The 17,896-nt window shown below is 36.1% G+C and overlaps 1 protein-coding gene across 1 annotated transcript in view; it reads left to right on the forward strand.

The window, feature by feature from the left end:
• Positions 1–3,529: 3,529 nt before the first annotated feature.
• Positions 3,530–17,896, forward strand: part of LOC128641749 (ectonucleotide pyrophosphatase/phosphodiesterase family member 7-like) — a 59,601-nt gene continuing 45,234 nt past the window's right edge. The window contains exons 1-2 of the mRNA XM_053694273.1: positions 3,530–3,782; positions 13,262–13,407. Of these exons, the coding sequence (XP_053550248.1) occupies positions 3,530–3,782; positions 13,262–13,407 (399 nt within the window). The remainder of the gene's footprint in view (positions 3,783–13,261; positions 13,408–17,896) is intronic.

The raw sequence follows: 17,896 nt of genomic DNA on the forward strand, positions 1-17,896 counted from the left end.
AATGCTAAGAATGTAATATCCCTTTAACAAGTGCATGAAACAATGTTAAGAATGTAATATCCCTTTAATAAGTGCATGAAACAATGCTAAGAATGTAATATCCCTTTAACAAGCGCATGAAACAATGCTAAGAATGTAATATCCCTTTAACAAGCGCATGAAACAATGCTAAGAATGTAATATCCCTTTAACAAGCGCATGAAACAATGCTAAGAATGTAATATCCCTTTAATAAGTGTATGAAACAATGCTAAGAATGTAATATCCCTTTAATAAGTGCATGATACAATGCTAAGAATGTAATATCCCTTTAACAAGCGCATGAAACAATGCTAAGAATGTAATATCCCTTTAACAAGCGCATGAAACAATGCTAAGAATGTAATATCCCTTTAACAAGCGCATGAAACAATGCTACGAATGTAATATCCCTTTAATAAGTGTATGAAACAATGCTAAGAATGTAATATCCCTTTAATAAGTGCATGATACAATGCTAAGAATGTAATATCCCTTTAACAAGCGCATGAAACAATGCTAAGAATGTAATATCCCTTTAATAAGTGCATGAAACAATGCTAAGAATGTAATATCCCTTTAATAAGTGTATGAAACAATGCTAAGAATGTAATATCCCTTTAACAAGCGCATGAAACAATGCTAAGAATGTAATATCCCTTTAATAAGTGTATGAAACAATGCTAAGAATGTAATATCCCTTTAACAAGTGCATGATACAATGCTAAGAATGTAATATCCCTTTAACAAGCGCATGAAACAATGCTAAGAATGTAATATCCCTTTATCAAGTGCATGAAACAATGCTAAGAATGTAATATCCCTTTAACAAGTGCATGAAACAATGCTAAGAATGTAATATCCCTTTAATAAGTGCATGATACAATGCTAAGAATGTAATATCCCTTTAACAAGCGCATGAAACAATGCTAAGAATGTAATATCCCTTTAATAAGTGCATGAAACAATGCTAAGAATGTAATATCCCTTTAATAAGTGTATGAAACAATGCTAAGAATGTAATATCCCTTTAACAAGCGCATGAAACAATGCTAAGAATGTAATATCCCTTTAATAAGTGCATGAAACAATGCTAAGAATGTAATATCCCTTTAATAAGTGCATGATACAATGCTAAGAATGTAATATCCCTTTAACAAGCGCATGAAACAATGCTAAGAATGTAATATCCCTTTAATAAGTGCATGATACAATGCTAAGAATGTAATATCCCTTTAAGAAGTGCATGATACAATGCTAAGAATGTAATATCCCTTTAACAAGTGCATGAAACAATGCTAAGAATGTAATATCCCTTTAACAAGCGCATGAAACAATGCTAAGAATGTAATATCCCTTTAACAAGTGCATGAAACAATGCTAAGAATGTAATATCCCTTTAACAAGCGCATGAAACAATGCTAAGAATGTAATATCCCTTTAACAAGTGCATGAAACAATGCTAAGAATGTAATATCCCTTTAACAAGCGCATGAAACAATGCTAAGAATGTAATATCCCTTTAACAAGCGCATGAAACAATGCTAAGAATGTAATATCCCTTTAACAAGCGCATGAAACAATGCTAAGAATGTAATATCCCTTTAACAAGCGCATGAAACAATGCTAAGAATGTAATATCCCTTTAATAAGTGTATGAAACAATGCTAAGAATGTAATATCCCTTTAATAAGTGCATGATACAATGCTAAGAATGTAATATCCCTTTAACAAGCGCATGAAACAATGCTAAGAATGTAATATCCCTTTAACAAGCGCATGAAACAATGCTAAGAATGTAATATCCCTTTAACAAGCGCATGAAACAATGCTAAGAATGTAATATCCCTTTAATAAGTGTATGAAACAATGCTAAGAATGTAATATCCCTTTAATAAGTGCATGATACAATGCTAAGAATGTAATATCCCTTTAACAAGCGCATGAAACAATGCTAAGAATGTAATATCCCTTTAATAAGTGCATGAAACAATGCTAAGAATGTAATATCCCTTTAATAAGTGTATGAAACAATGCTAAGAATGTAATATCCCTTTAACAAGCGCATGAAACAATGCTAAGAATGTAATATCCCTTTAATAAGTGTATGAAACAATGCTAAGAATGTAATATCCCTTTAATAAGTGCATGATACAATGCTAAGAATGTAATATCCCTTTAACAAGCGCATGAAACAATGCTAAGAATGTAATATCCCTTTATCAAGTGCATGAAACAATGCTAAGAATGTAATATCCCTTTAACAAGTGCATGAAACAATGCTAAGAATGTAATATCCCTTTAACAAGTGCATGAAACAATGCTAAGAATGTAATATCCCTTTAACAAGTGCATGAAACAATGCTAAGAATGTAATATCCCTTTAATAAGTGCATGATACAATGCTAAGAATGTAATATCCCTTTAACAAGCGCATGAAACAATGCTAAGAATGTAATATCCCTTTAATAAGTGCATGAAACAATGCTAAGAATGTAATATCCCTTTAATAAGTGTATGAAACAATGCTAAGAATGTAATATCCCTTTAACAAGCGCATGAAACAATGCTAAGAATGTAATATCCCTTTAATAAGTGTATGAAACAATGCTAAGAATGTAATATCCCTTTAATAAGTGCATGATACAATGCTAAGAATGTAATATCCCTTTAACAAGCGCATGAAACAATGCTAAGAATGTAATATCCCTTTAATAAGTGCATGATACAATGCTAAGAATGTAATATCCCTTTAATAAGTGCATGATACAATGCTAAGAATGTAATATCCCTTTAACAAGTGCATGAAACAATGCTAAGAATGTAATATCCCTTTAACAAGCGCATGAAACAATGCTAAGAATGTAATATCCCTTTAACAAGTGCATGAAACAATGCTAAGAATGTAATATCCCTTTAACAAGCGCATGAAACAATGCTAAGAATGTAATATCCCTTTAACAAGTGCATGAAACAATGCTAAGAATGTAATATCCCTTTAACAAGCGCATGAAACAATGCTAAGAATGTAATATCCCTTTAACAAGCGCATGAAACAATGCTAAGAATGTAATATCCCTTTAACAAGTGCATGAAACAATGCTAAGAATGTAATATCCCTTTAACAAGTGCATGAAACAATGCTAAGAATGTAATATCCCTTTAACAAGTGCATGAAACAATGCTAAGAATGTAATATCCCTTTAACAAGCGCATGAAACAATGCTAAGAATGTAATATCCCTTTAACAAGCGCATGAAACAATGCTAAGAATGTAATATCCCTGCACATCCTGCTGTACTGGAGTTTTCTGAGCCTGGGAGTTGGCACCGCCTGTGTCACAATGTGAGAATCTTTTTACTATCACAAACAAGATAAATACTGAAGGAATATGACTCTGAGAGCCGCACACATGATGCCCTTATCTTGGGTGAGCTTTGCTCTGATCAGTGACCGATAAGACACTTATGTTACGTGACAACACCAGCGCAAGGTCACACACAAATCCAACATGACAAGGTTTGGTGTCTTCCTTCTCCTTTTGCTCTCCGTGGAGACAATTACCTGTACATCTATTTACAAAATTAGAAAACAATCAGCCAATAAGCTTCTGGTCATCTCTTTTGATGGATTTCGCTGGAATTATGATCAAGACGTGGAAACTCCAAACTTGGACTATGTGGCAGAAATTGGGGTCAAGGCAAAATATGTTAGCCCTCCGTTTGTGACAATGACTTCTCCGTCTCACTTCACCACCATCACTGGTGAGTCATATTGTGCCCCCTTCAAGTAAAATGACCATCTTTGCTGATAGAGAGGTCTGTAATGCATTACAGGGAATAGATTGCAGGCTTCTCTGGCAACCAAATGGTTACAAGGAATTATCAGCTTAAACAAGGGATACAAAGGCAATAATCATTTGCTAAACTCCTAGATAACTTGTGTCTAAAAGGTTGTGAGTTCAAATCCCACTTGTGCCTAAGAGGTTGTGAGTTTAAGTCTCACTTGTGTCTAATAGGTTGTGAGTTTAAGTCTCACTTGTGTCTAAGAGGTTGTGAGTTTAAGTCCCACTTGTGTCTAAGAGGTTGTGCGTTTAAGTCTCACTTGTGTCTAAGAGGTTGTGAGTTTTAGACTCACTTGTGTCTAAGAGGTTGTACGTTTAAGTCTCACTTGTGTCTAAGAGGTTGTGAGTTTAAGTCTCACTTGTGTCTAAGAGGTTGTACGTTTAAGTCTCACTTGTGTCTAAGAGGTTGTGAGTTTAAGTCTCACTTGTGTCTAAGAGGTTGTGCGTTTAAGTCTCACTTGTGTCTAAGAGGTTGTGCGTTTAAGACTCACTTGTGTCTAAGAGGTTGTACGTTTAAGTCTCACTTGTGTCTAAGAGGTTGTGAGTTTAAGTCCCACTTGTGTCTAAGAGGTTGTGAGTTTAAGTCCCACTTGTGTCTAAGAGGTTGTGAGTTTAAGTCCCACTTGTGTCTAAGAGGTTGTGCGTTTAAGTCTCACTTGTGTCTAAGAGGTTGTGCGTTTAAGTCTCACTTGTGTCTAAGAGGTTGTGCGTTTAAGTTTCTCTTGTGTCTAAGAAGTTGTGCGTTTAAGTCCCACTTTTGTCTAAGAGGTTGTGAGTTTAAGTCTCACTTGTGTCTAAGAGGTTGTGAGTTTAAGTTCCACTTGTATCTAAGAGGTTGTGCGTTTAAGTCTCACTTGTGACTAAGAAGTTGTGCGTTTAAGACTCACTTGTGTCTAAGAGGTTGTGAGTTTAAGTCCCACTTGTGTCTATGAGGTTGTGCGTTTTAAGTCTCACTTGTGTCTAAGAGGTTGTGAGTTTAAGTCCCCTTTGTATCTAAGAGGTTGTGAGTTTAAGTCCCCTTTGTATCTAAGAGGTTGTGAGTTTAAGTCCCCTTTGTATCTAAGAGGTTGTGAGTTTAAGTCCCCTTTGTATCTAAGAGGTTGTGAGTTTAAGTCCCCTTTGTATCTAAGAGGTTGTGCGTTTAAGTCTCACTTGTGTCTAAGAGGTTGTGCGTTTAAGACTCACTTGTGTCTAAGAGGTTGTGAGTTTAAATCTCACTTGTGTCTAAGAGGTTGTGAGTTTGAGTCCCCTTTGTATCTAAGAGGTTGTGCGTTTAAGTCTCACTTGTGTCTAAGAGGTTGTGAGTTTAAGTCCCACTTGTGTCTAAGAGGTTGTGAGTTTAAGTCCCACTTGTGTCTAAGAGGTTGTGAGTTTAAGTCTCACTTGTGTCTAAGAGGTTGTGAGTTTAAGTTCCACTTGTGTCTAAGAGGTTGTGCGTTTAAGACTCACTTGTGTCTAAGAGGTTGTGAGTTTAAATCTCACTTGTGTCTAAGAGGTTGTGAGTTTGAGTCCCCTTTGTATCTAAGAGGTTGTGAGTTTAAGTCCCCTTTGTATCTAAGAGGTTGTGAGTTTAAGTCCCCTTTGTATCTAAGAGGTTGTGAGTTTAAGTCCCCTTTGTATCTAAGAGGTTGTGAGTTTAAACCTGAAAGTCAATTTTTTTCTTACTTGATTAAGACAGAGTGACATTTTAAATAACTTTCCAATTACGTATGTTACCTAATTTGTTTTGTTCTCTTGGTATCCTTTGTTGAAAAGGATACCTTGCTAGGCTCAGGAGCTGCTGATTGGTGGTTGCACATATATGCCTCATGCTATTGGCTCACCCAATGTGTTCAGCTAGCTCCCACTAGTGCATTGATGCTTCTTCAACAAAGGATACTAAGGGAATTAAGCAAATTAGATTTACAGAAGTAAATTGAAACTTGTTTAAAAGTGTATCTTCTATCTAATTTATGAAATAAACATTTTGGGTTTCATGTCCCTTTGAGTCCCACAGTCCGTTTTCAGTTTGTTAAATGGAGTTAGATCAGTGACGTGCAGTGACGTCAGAGGCTGGTGAGGCAGTGGCTAGGATACGCCTTCATTCTTTAGATATCCTTTGTTGAAGAAATAGCAATGCACATGGGTGAGCCAATCACATGAGGTATCTATGTGCAGCCACCAATCAGCAGCTACTGAGCATATTTAGATATGATTTTCAACAAAGGATATGAAAAGAATGAAGAAAATTAGATATTAGATGTAAATTGGAAAGTTATTTAAAATTGCATGCTCTTTCTAAATCATGAAGGAAAACATATGGGTTTCATGTCCCTTTAAATGGTTTCTTGGAAAACTGGTCAACTTAGTAAACATCTGATTTTAGTCTAAAGGATTGTAACAGAAACTCTTGCCAGATAACAAAATGCTAGCTCTGATTATGAGATATAGAAATCCATGCCCATTAACCCTTTGGCTGCTAAGCCATTTCCCACCTGGGTGCTAATATTTTATTTTTGAAAATTTTGAAAAAATTTTTTTAAACTTTTTTATTTCTTTTTACAGACCCCCAAGACTTACACTGTTGGACAGGTTAGGCGATTACCTTTCCAACAATGGGTCTTGGGGGTTTGTAGCTGCTTAGATGCCTGAGATACAGGCTTCTAAGCAGCATGCCCCCTCCTCCTATACTTAACATTGTTAAGTATAAATAAAGTTGCGCGGTGACGTCATCACGTAATTGCGCGTGACATCACCGCGCATCACGTGAAGCCCCGTCGATGCCTGTCACTCTACAGGCACGATCAGTAAGGAGCCCCCAGATCTCCCTCAAGGTGGGAGAGTGCTCATGACGGCTCTGAGCCGTCATTAGCACCAGAGTGAGAAACTCTGTGACGGCTCAGAGCCGTCATTAGCACTCAAAGGGTTAAAATATGTTTAAAACATACTTTTTACTTTAATGCTGCAAATTATGCTTATAGATTCTTTCATTATTCAGTAAATATAAAAATGTCTTGATCCAGTGGCGGCTGGTGAAATTTAAAGATGGTGGGGCGCTTGACCCTACCCCTTTAAATAAAGCCACACTATCAGATGGCATTACCAATTCATTAATTAAATAAATAAAAGGTAGACAGAAACACAGAAAAGCACTCGGGGGGAGAGGGAGAGAGAGATGGGGGGAGAGACACACAGAGGGTTAGAGAGAAAGAGAGAGAGACACAATCACACACAGAGGGTGTGAGAGAGACACAATCACACACAGAGAGTTAGAGAGAGTGAAAGAGAGAGAGAGAGAGAGAGAGAGACAGACAGACAATCAAACACAGAGGGTTAGAGAGACACATAAGGGATGAGAGAGTCAGAGGGGGAGGAAGAGAGACAGAGAGAGAGAAAGAGACCATGGGGGAGAACAACACATAAGAAGAGAGATGGATAGATAGAGACACACACACACACAAGGGTGGGGGGGGGGGGAGATGGACCATTGCATTTTTAAGTAATAAAACAGCAGAGCTACAGAGAGTTCAGAAAGTAAGACTATACATTAGTACAGAGGCAAGCTGCTAAGTTAGTGGGTGTAAAGTTTGAGGAAACAAAATACAAAAACGACTCTTTAACTGTTGTAAAACAGTAAAAAAAAAAAACACTAAACCACATTCATTAAATTATAATTTTCACTAACAGAATCCCTTTCAGTGAAATCTAAGGTTGCAGAACTTACTAAGATGTGGCTAAAACACTGCTCATTGACTGCATCTCTCTTCCTGCTCTGCCTCTGTCTGTATTAAGGAAGTGACAGTGGAATATTCCACTGCACTTAGAGGGGAAGAACAGAACTCTCTTTTTCACTTTAGCAAAAGCTGGCAGCTTCACAGGACAGCAACACAATAAATGAAAGTTGTTTTTTTCCGTTTTTGTTTTGTTTTATATGATTTAACATCTAGCCCCAACCCTAAGTTCCACTTACTAATGTCTCTCACTGGATTGGGTCAGCCCAAATAGGACTGCCTCAAATAAAGCACTTATGGGCCATGCAATGATCTTAACCACTTTCATCCAGTAGGTGGCGCAGCATGTTGTGTAATGGTGGGCAGACCTGATTGTGCCTCTCCATTGCACAACATATAGCTGTGAAAAAAAATGCAATTTTTATTTTTTTTATTTTTTAAAGCCAATAAAAAAAATATATATTTTTGCCCATATGAGAGGTGAAGCACTGCCTCACCTGCCTCTAGTGACTGCACATCACTGAGTTAGATTATAAATTGTTTGAGATTAGGATTACTTGAGAGGACAGATATAATCACAGAGAGGGATTAGTGTGTGTTTTACTAATGTGCAGTAGATATATGTAATGGTTCTCCAGTAGAGGTGGTAAGAAATACAATCTGAGGGAAATTCTACAATGAAGGGACAGTAAGCAACTTGTTATTACAGTGCAATTCTGCTGTGTTGTTATAAAATAAAGTATCAACCAATCTAAACAAATTAAAGGGATATGAAACAAAAAATGTTCCAATTTACTTCTGATATCAAATTTGCTTCGTTCCCATGATATTCTGTGTTGAAGAGATACCTAGGTAGCATCTGGTGCACTACATGGCAGGAATAGTGCTGCTATATAGTGCTCTTGTAAAACTGCTGCCATACGTCTAAGTATACGTCTCTGCTTTTCAACAAAAGCTAACAAGAGAAAGAAGAAATATTGATTATAGAAGTAAAATAGAAAGATGTTTAAAATCAGATGTTCTATCTGAATCATGAAAGAAAAAAATAGATTTTTACGCCTTTCTCAAGCTCTACCTTGCATTTGTATTTCCAACTCTGTAATCGTTAACTAATTGAAAAATGCCAAGTGCGATTTGTAAATTTAATTGATTATTACTTTATAGTTTTAACTATTAATTGCTGCTATGGCAATATTGAACGGAAATTGATTAATATAAAAAGAATGTGTAGGGCATGGCCAGATTAGAACTATTTTAATAATATCGGACCAAATTGATTTATATTATCCTTATAAAAGGGGCTGGTAGCACAATCTAATATGGAACTTAGGTACAGATAATAGATGTTGTACTTAATATCATAAAATATAGATGCAGATATATAACGAAGACCAAATTAATAAAGTGTAGGAATTTAAATATATTGGAACCAATTAAGACAATTATGTTAAAAAGTTAGAATCCTAATTTTTGGGTGAAATTACTATTATTGAGACTCTAGTTTCATTTGTTTATTAGGTTAAGAGATTTTTTTGAGGTAAAGCATTGAACACTAATTTTTAAGGAATTAATTGATATATTGATTTTATTAGTTTATCGATAACCATTTGATAATATGTAGGTTATTAGAAATATTAGAAATATTAAAAATATTAATATTAAAAATACCAGAAATATCAGATGCATTTGAAATATACCAATGGAGAAATATTATTTAAAATATATATTATTTATAGATGGAAGATGATAATGTAATATTAATATAGATTAGAAATACAAGAGTTTTAATCTGAGAGAAAACAGCCCAACTCAAATTCTTGATTTAATCCATTGGGGGTCAGGGTCTTCATTTCAAAGATCTATTTATTCTCTAATCTTAATAAGATATTATGTATGTCAATACCCCTCCAGTTGTTTTGTTATCTGCTGAAGCCAGTTAGGGAAATATATGTAGAAGGCTTAGCCTTGTAAAGTCAGCAGGTGCATTTCCAATTTACAATTTTCAGAGCTAATTTAGGTCTAGATTATGAGTGGGTAGCTATTTATATGTCCCGCTCGCATGTCAACTCCGCTAGAAGTAAGCCTCTTGCGCGTGTCGGGTAGTGAGTGTGTTACTAGCTGAAAGTAAAAAGGTTTGGACATGCGCAAAAACAAACTTTGAATAATGCAACCGCGTTCACGTATTCCCCTATAGACTTCAATGGAATGCAAAAACTGAAAAGAACTTTCACCCTTACACACCCGTAAACCCGATCGGATTTTCTGATCTGCGCTAAACCGACATGAAATATTAATATTTCAAATTCCAATGTTCTTCACATAGCAGAATATGTTCTATTTATTCATAAATACATATTTACATATATATATATATATATATATATATATATATATATATATATATATATATATATATATATACAGGGAGTGCAGAATTATTAGGCAAATTAGTATTTTGACCACATCATCCTCTTTATGCATGTTGTCTTACTCCAAGCTGTATAGGCTCGAAAGCCTACTACCAATTAAGCATATTAGGTGATGTGCATCTCTGTAATGAGAAGGGGTGTGGTCTAATGACATCAACACCCTATATCAGGTGTGCATAATTATTAGGCAACTTCCTTTCCTTTGGCAAAATGGGTCAAAAGAAGGAGTTGACAGGCTCAGAAAAGTCAAGAATAGTGAGATATCTTGCAGAGGGATGCAGCACTCTTAAAATTGCAAAGCTTCTGAAGCGTGATCATCGAACAATCAAGCGTTTCATTCAAAATAGTCAACAGGGTCGCAAGAAGCGTGTGGAAAAACCAAGGCGCAAAATAACTGCCCATGAACTGAGAAAAGTCAAGCGTGCAGCTGCCAAGATGCCACTTGCCACCAGTTTGGCCATATTTCAGAGCTGCAACATCACTGGAGTGCCCAAAAGCACAAGGTGTGCAATACTCAGAGACATGGCCAAGGTAAGAAAGGCTGAAAGACGACCACCACTGAACAAGACACACAATCTGAAACGTCAAGACTGGGCCAAGAAATATCTCAAGACTGATTTTTCTAAGGTTTTATGGACTGATGAAATGAGAGTGAGTCTTGATGGGCCAGATGGATGGGCCCGTGGCTGGATTGGTAAAGGGCAGAGAGCTCCAGTCCGACTCAGACGCCAGCAAGGTGGAGGTGGAGTACTGGTTTGAGCTGGTATCATCAAAGATGAGCTTGTGGGGCCTTTTCGGGTTGAGGATGGAGTCAAGCTCAACTCCCAGTCCTACTGCCAGTTTCTGGAAGACACCTTCTTCAAGCAGTGGTACAGGAAGAAGTCTGCATCCTTCAAGAAAAACATGATTTTCATGCAGGACAATGCTCCATCACACGCGTCCAAGTACTCCACAGCGTGGCTGGCAAGAAAGGGTATAAAAGAAGAAAATCTAATGACATGGCCTCCTTGTTCACCTGATCTGAACCCCATTGAGAACCTGTGGTCCATCATCAAATGTGAGATTTACAAGGAGGGAAAACAGTACACCTCTCTGAACAGTGTCTGGGAGGCTGTGGTTGCTGCTGCACGCAATGTTGATGGTGAACAGATCAAAACACTGACAGAATCCATGGATGGCAGGCTTTTGAGTGTCCTTGCAAAGAAAGGTGGCTATATTGGTCACTGATTTGTTTTTGTTTTGTTTTTGAATGTCAGAAATGTATATTTGTGAATGTTGAGATGTTATATTGGTTTCACTGGTAAAAATAAATAATTGAAATGGGTATATATTTGTTTTTTGTTAAGTTGCCTAATAATTATGCACAGTAATAGTCACCTGCACACACAGATATCCCCCTAAAATAGCAATAACTAAAAACAAACTAAAAACTACTTCCAAAACTATTCAGCTTTGATATTAATGAGTTTTTTGGGTTCATTGAGAACATGGTTGTTGTTCAATAATAAAATGAATCCTCAAAAATACAACTTGCCTAATAATTCTGCACTCCCTGTATATATATATATATATATATATATATATATATATATATATATATATGATTTTTTTGTTGGTAAAATTAAGATCTATACCTATATGTATATACCTATACTGTATATGATTTTTCATATTTCAGCTACTTGACTGCAAAGGGCACCAATGCACATATATATATATATATATATATATATATATATATATGTAAATACATAAATACATATGTACACACATAAATACATGCGCTCAAGTAAATGTTTACTTTCAACTCATAATACGCACGCTACTTCCAATGAGCGCAAAGAGCCTCGATAAACCCTTTATCGCTTGCGTGCAACTGTTAGCGCGACACTCGTAATCTAGCTCTTGAAGGGACAAATCAATGACATACTTCTATCATGCACATAAATATTTTTATAGGAATCCATTTAATTTGTGTATACTGATTTTAAAACTAACAGGAAGCAAATGCACAAGTTTAATCATAAAAATAAAAGTAATTTTGCTACAGCACAGGCACATCCATTGGAAAAAAACTGTAGCATAAATTAAAAGCCCTCTTTTAGATGCAAGGTAGAAAAGTGACCAAAATTAAAGTGTGAAAAGTAAAGTCAAATGTTAAAGGGACACTGAACCCATAAAAATTTCTTTCATGATTCAGATAGAGCAGACATTTTTAGCAACTTTCTAATTTACTCCTATTATCACATTGTCTTCATTCTCTTGGTATTTTTATTTGAAATGCAAGAATATAAGTTTAGATGCCGGCCCATTTTTGGTGAACAACCTGGGTTGTTCTTGCTGATTGGTGGATAAATTCCTCCACCTATAAAAAAGTGCTGTCCAGAGTACTGAACCAAAACAAAGCTTAGATGCATTCTTTTTCAAATAAAGATAGCAAGAGAACGAAGAAACAATGATAATAGGAGTAAATTAGAAAGTTGCTTAAAATTGCATGCTCTATCTGAATCATGAAAGAAAAAAATTGGGTTCAGTGTCCCTTTAAGTAGGTGTGGGCTGACAAAGATGCAACCAGAACCAGCACCACCTCTTGTATTTAAAGAGCCAGTGAAGCTTTTTTATGTTAAATGCATCATTACATTTCATTAAATAACAAGCCCATCTGCTTGTTGTTGTGGGTAAAAGCATCAGAGAATAATTGGTCTTCAGTACACATGTACAGTAGCGCTACAGATTTCTTACCTCCAGACAGCTGTGACCACGCTCCTGTATACTATAATGACTAGAGAGTTGAAGCGTCTGATTGGTGGCACCCCTTCTTCCCCTTGACCAATAAAAAAGAAGACGGAGACAGAACTATTCAGAAATAATGCACTTTCTTAAAGAAATAGAGAGGAAAAAAACCCACCAATAGCTTACACACCCTGGACTGTAAGTAATTCACTAATATTAGTGTATAGCTTCTATATGCCTTTAAAACTGAGTGTACTTTCTGCTGTTTTATCTCAGCAGCTCTTACTATACATCATTTCTCTTGCTGAATTTGTTATTCCAGATACATAATTAGTAATTCCCTTGAAGCAAATTACACATTTCCATCACATTAAATTATAGCACAATGTAATTTTTACAGCTCTAAAAAATCAAATGCAGTTTAATTATGTTAAGTGTCTAAAATTTTATAACACGTTTGTTTTAATCATCTCCCTTGAATATTATGATACATAATTTCACATTACTTTTGTCCCTGTCCTCTGTAGGTCGCTGGATCGAAGACCATGGGGTTATACACAATCTGATGTTCAACACTGAAACCCTAGAGAAGATATCTTTTAAGGGAACACAGAGAAGGTCTGAGTGGTGGGATAATGGCGTGCTACCCCTGTGGATAACGGCACAAAACCAGGTCTGATATCCAAACAGTGCAGAGAAGGGATTCATTTTAGCATTACTGCTGTTTTGTTGCTTTCAAAATCATATTAATTAAAAAACAAAAGCTTCTAAAACGCACCAGCAATTTGTTCTTTTAATCTTCCCATGACAGCAGCTATGTCACCTGGTCAGTAATGTTGCCGGCAACATTGTCACGGTGGCCACTCCCAAACCCCATAAACCCTAGTAATAACCTCACAGCCTAAACCTTAGTCATAACCCTAAACACTAGTACTAACCCCACACCCTAAACTGTAGCCTGAACCTTAAACCCTGGTATTAACCCCACACCCTAAACCTTAGCCTTAACCCTAGTACTAACCCCACACACTAAACCTTAGCCTTAACCATAAACTCTAGTATTAACCCCACACCTTAACCTTAACCATAAACCCTAGTATTAACCCCACACCTTAACCTTAGCCTTAACCATAAACCCTAGTATTAACCCCACACCTTAACCGTAGCCTTAACCATAAACCCTAGCATTAATCCCACACCCTAAACCTTAGCCTTAACCATAAACCCTAGTACTAACCCCACACCCTAAACTTTAGTCTTAACCCTAAACCCTAGTTTTAACATTAACCCTATCCTTAACCCTAAACCTATCCTAGTTCTAACAATAATGTCTAGTCCTGATGCTAAACCTAATTCTAGTTGAAACGCTAACCCTATTTCTAATCCCTAAACCAACCCCTAATTATAGCTCTATTCCTACAGAAATCAAAAAGTGTAGTAAGGATAGCAACAACATCAACCAGTATATATGTTGATAATAAAACAATTCTATAATAAAACAGACAGTAGCTTAATATAAAAACATAGAACCACCAGTGGTCTGATAATTACAGAATATTAGTAAAAACAAAGTAGTAAAAGTCAGTTGAATAAATCATCCGATACAGGTTTTTGGAAGTGATCTTAATATGAGATAAAAAGTCTCTTATTAAAGCAATTAACACATAAAGTCTCAAAGATAAATTGAGAAATTATCTAGTTAATGAAATTTACACATATAGGGGGGTAGTTATCAAGCCGTCTACTTTACCTGCCTTCGCTGGCCCAATACCCCCGCCTAAGCTCGCCTACCTTCGCCGCCGCGGACCTGAATACGTTCGCCTAAGTTATCAAATAAAGCTGTCAAAAAGCCGCGCACCAAGTACGGGGCGATGAGCAGCGGACTGTGAGAGTTATCACTCATCCGATCTCGCTGCTCTTCGGCTTTTTCCCAGCTTTATTGCTAGCCTGTCACTGAGCACCCACACTAAATTACACTGTTCTATCCCTATACCGGTGCCCCCGGAGCCTCCCGCAACTCAATAAAGTTACTAACCCCTAAACCGCCGCTTCTAGACCCCGCCGCAACTGTGATAAATGTATTAACCCCAAAACCGCCGCTCCTAGACCCTGCCGCAACTGTGATAAATGTATTAACCCCTAAACCGCCACTCCCGGACACCGCTGCCACCTACATTATACCTAGTAACCCCTATCCTGCCCCTCCTACACTGTCGCCACCTATAATAAATTTATTAACCCCTATCCTGCCCCCCACTACACCATCGTCACCTATAATAAATTTATTAACCCCTATCCTGCCCCCATACACCGTCGTCACCTATAATAAATCTATTAACCCCTATCCTGCCCCCCTACACCGTCGCCACCTATAATAAATTTATTAACCCCTATCCTGCCCCCCCTACACCGTCGCCACCTATAATAAATTTGTTAACCCCTATCCTGCCCCCCACTACACCGCCGCCACTGTAATAAAATTATTAACCCCTAAACCTAAGTCTAACCCTAACCCTAACGCCCCCCTAACTTAAATATTAATTAAATAAATCTAAATAATATTTCTCTTATTAACTAAGTTAATCCTATTTAAAACTAAATACTTACCTTTAAAATAAACCCTAATATAGCTACAATATAAATAATAATTATATTATAGCTATCTTAGGATTTATTTTTATTTTACAGGCAAATTTCAATTTATTTTAACTAGGTACAATAGCTATTAAATAGTTATTAACTATTTAATAGCTTACCTAGCTAAAATAAAGAGAACTGTACCTGTAAACTAAAAACTAACCTAAGTTACAATTACACCTAACACTGCACTAAACTTTAATAAATTATTCCTATTTAAAACTAAATACTTACCTGTAAAATAAACCCTAAAATAGCTATAATATAATTAATAATTACATTGTAGCTATCTTAGGATTTATATTTATCTTACAGGTAACTTTGTATTTATTTAAGCTAGTTAGAATAGTTATTAAATAGTTATTAACTATTTAATAACTACCTAGCTAAAAGAAATACAAAATTACCTGTAAAATAAATCCTAACCTAAGTTACAATTAAACCTAACACTACACTATCATTAAATTAATTAAATAAATTAAATAAACTACCTACAAATAACTACAATTAAATACAATTACATAAACTAACTAGAGTACAAAAAATAAAAAAAGCTAAGTTACAAAAAAAAAAAAAAAAATGGGTTACAAACATTTAAAAAAATATTACAACAATTTTAAGCTACTTACACCTAATCTAAGCCCCCTAATAAAATAACAAACCCCCCCCCCCAAAATAAAAAAATGCCCTACCCTATTCTACATTAAAAAAAGTTCAAAGCTCTTTTATCTTACCAGCCCTTAAAAGGGCCTTTTGTGGGGGCATGCCCCAAAGAGTTCAGCTCTTTTGCCTGTAAAAGAAAAATACAACCCCCCCCCAACATTAAAACCCACCACCCACATACCCCTAATCTAACCCAAACCCCCCTTAAAATAACCTAACACTAATCCCCTGAAGATCATCCTACCTTTAGTCGTCTTCACTCAGCCGAGCCACCGATGGAACTGAAGAGGACATCCGGACCGGCAGAAGTGATCCTCCAAGCGGCGCTGAAGAAATTTTCCATCCGGGCGATGTCATTGAATCAGCCAATCAGATTCAAGTTCAATCCGATTGGCTGATCCAATCAGCCAATCAGATTGAGCTCTCATTCTATTGGCTGATCGGAACAGCCAATAGAATGCGAGCTTAATCTGATTGGCTGATTGGATCAGCCAATCGGATTGAACTTGAATCTGATTGGCTGATTCAATCAGCCAATCAGATTTTTCCTACCTTAATTCTGATTGGCTGATAGAATCCTATCAGCCAATCGGAATTGAAGGGACGCCATCTTGGATGACGTCCCTTAAAGGAGCCTTCATTCGTCTGTAGTCCGTCGGGAAAGAAGGATGTTCCGCGTCGGCGGGATGAAGATTCAAGACCCGGCTTCGAAGATGACCTCGCCCGGATAGAAGACTTCTTCAGCGCCTCTTGAAAGATGACATCGCCCGGATGGAAGATTTCTTCAGCGCCGCTTGGAGGATCACTTCATCGGATGGAAGATTTCTTCAGCGCCCCTTGGATGATCACTTCTGCCGGTCCGGATGTCCTCTTCAGTTCCATCGGTGGCTCGGCTGAGTGAAGACGACTAACGGTAGGATGATCTTCAGGGGATTAGTGTTAGGTTATTTTAAGGGGGGTTTGGGTTAGATTAGGGGTATGTGGGTGGTGGGTTTTAATGTTGGGGGGGTTGTATTTTTCTTTTACAGGCAAAAGAGCTGAACTCTTTGGGGCATGCCCCCACAAAAGGCCCTTTTAAGGGCTGGTAAGGTAAAAGAGCTTTGAACTTTTTTAATGTAGAATAGGGTAGGGCATTTTTTTATTTTGGGGGGGTTTGTTATTTTATTAGGGGGCTTAGATTAGGTGTAAGTAGTTATTTTTTGTACTTTAGTTAGTTTATGTAATTGTATTTAATTGTAGGTAGTTTATTTAATTAATTTAATGATAGTGTAGTATTAGGTTTAATTGTAACTTAGGTTAGGATTTATTTTACAGGTAATTTTGTATTTCTTTTAGCTAGGTAGTTATTAAATAGTTAATAACTATTTAATAACTATTCTAACTAGCTAAAATAAATACAAATTTACCTGTAAAATAAATATAAATCCTAAGATAGCTACAATGTAATTATTAATTATATTGTAGCTATCTTAGGGTTTATTTTACAGGTAAGTATTTAGTTTTAAATAGGAATAATTTATTAAAGTATAGTGTAGTGTTAGGTGTAATTGTAACTTAGGTTAGTTTTTAGTTTACAGGTACATTTCTCTTTATTTTAGCTAGGTAAGCTATTAAATAGTTAATAACTATTTAATAGCTATTGTACCTAGTTAAAATAAATTGAAATTTGCCTGTAAAATAAAAATAAATCCTAAGATAGCTACAATATAATTATTATTTATATTGTAGCTATATTAGGGTTTATTTTAAAGGTAAGTATTTAGTTTTAAATAGGATTAACTTAGTTAATAATAATAATATTATTTAGATTTATTTAATTAATATTTAAGATAGGGGGGCGTTAGGGTTAGTGTTAGACTTAG

This window comes from Bombina bombina, chromosome 11 (assembly GCF_027579735.1).
Source record: "Bombina bombina isolate aBomBom1 chromosome 11, aBomBom1.pri, whole genome shotgun sequence".
Classification (NCBI taxonomy): domain Eukaryota; kingdom Metazoa; phylum Chordata; class Amphibia; order Anura; family Bombinatoridae; genus Bombina; species Bombina bombina.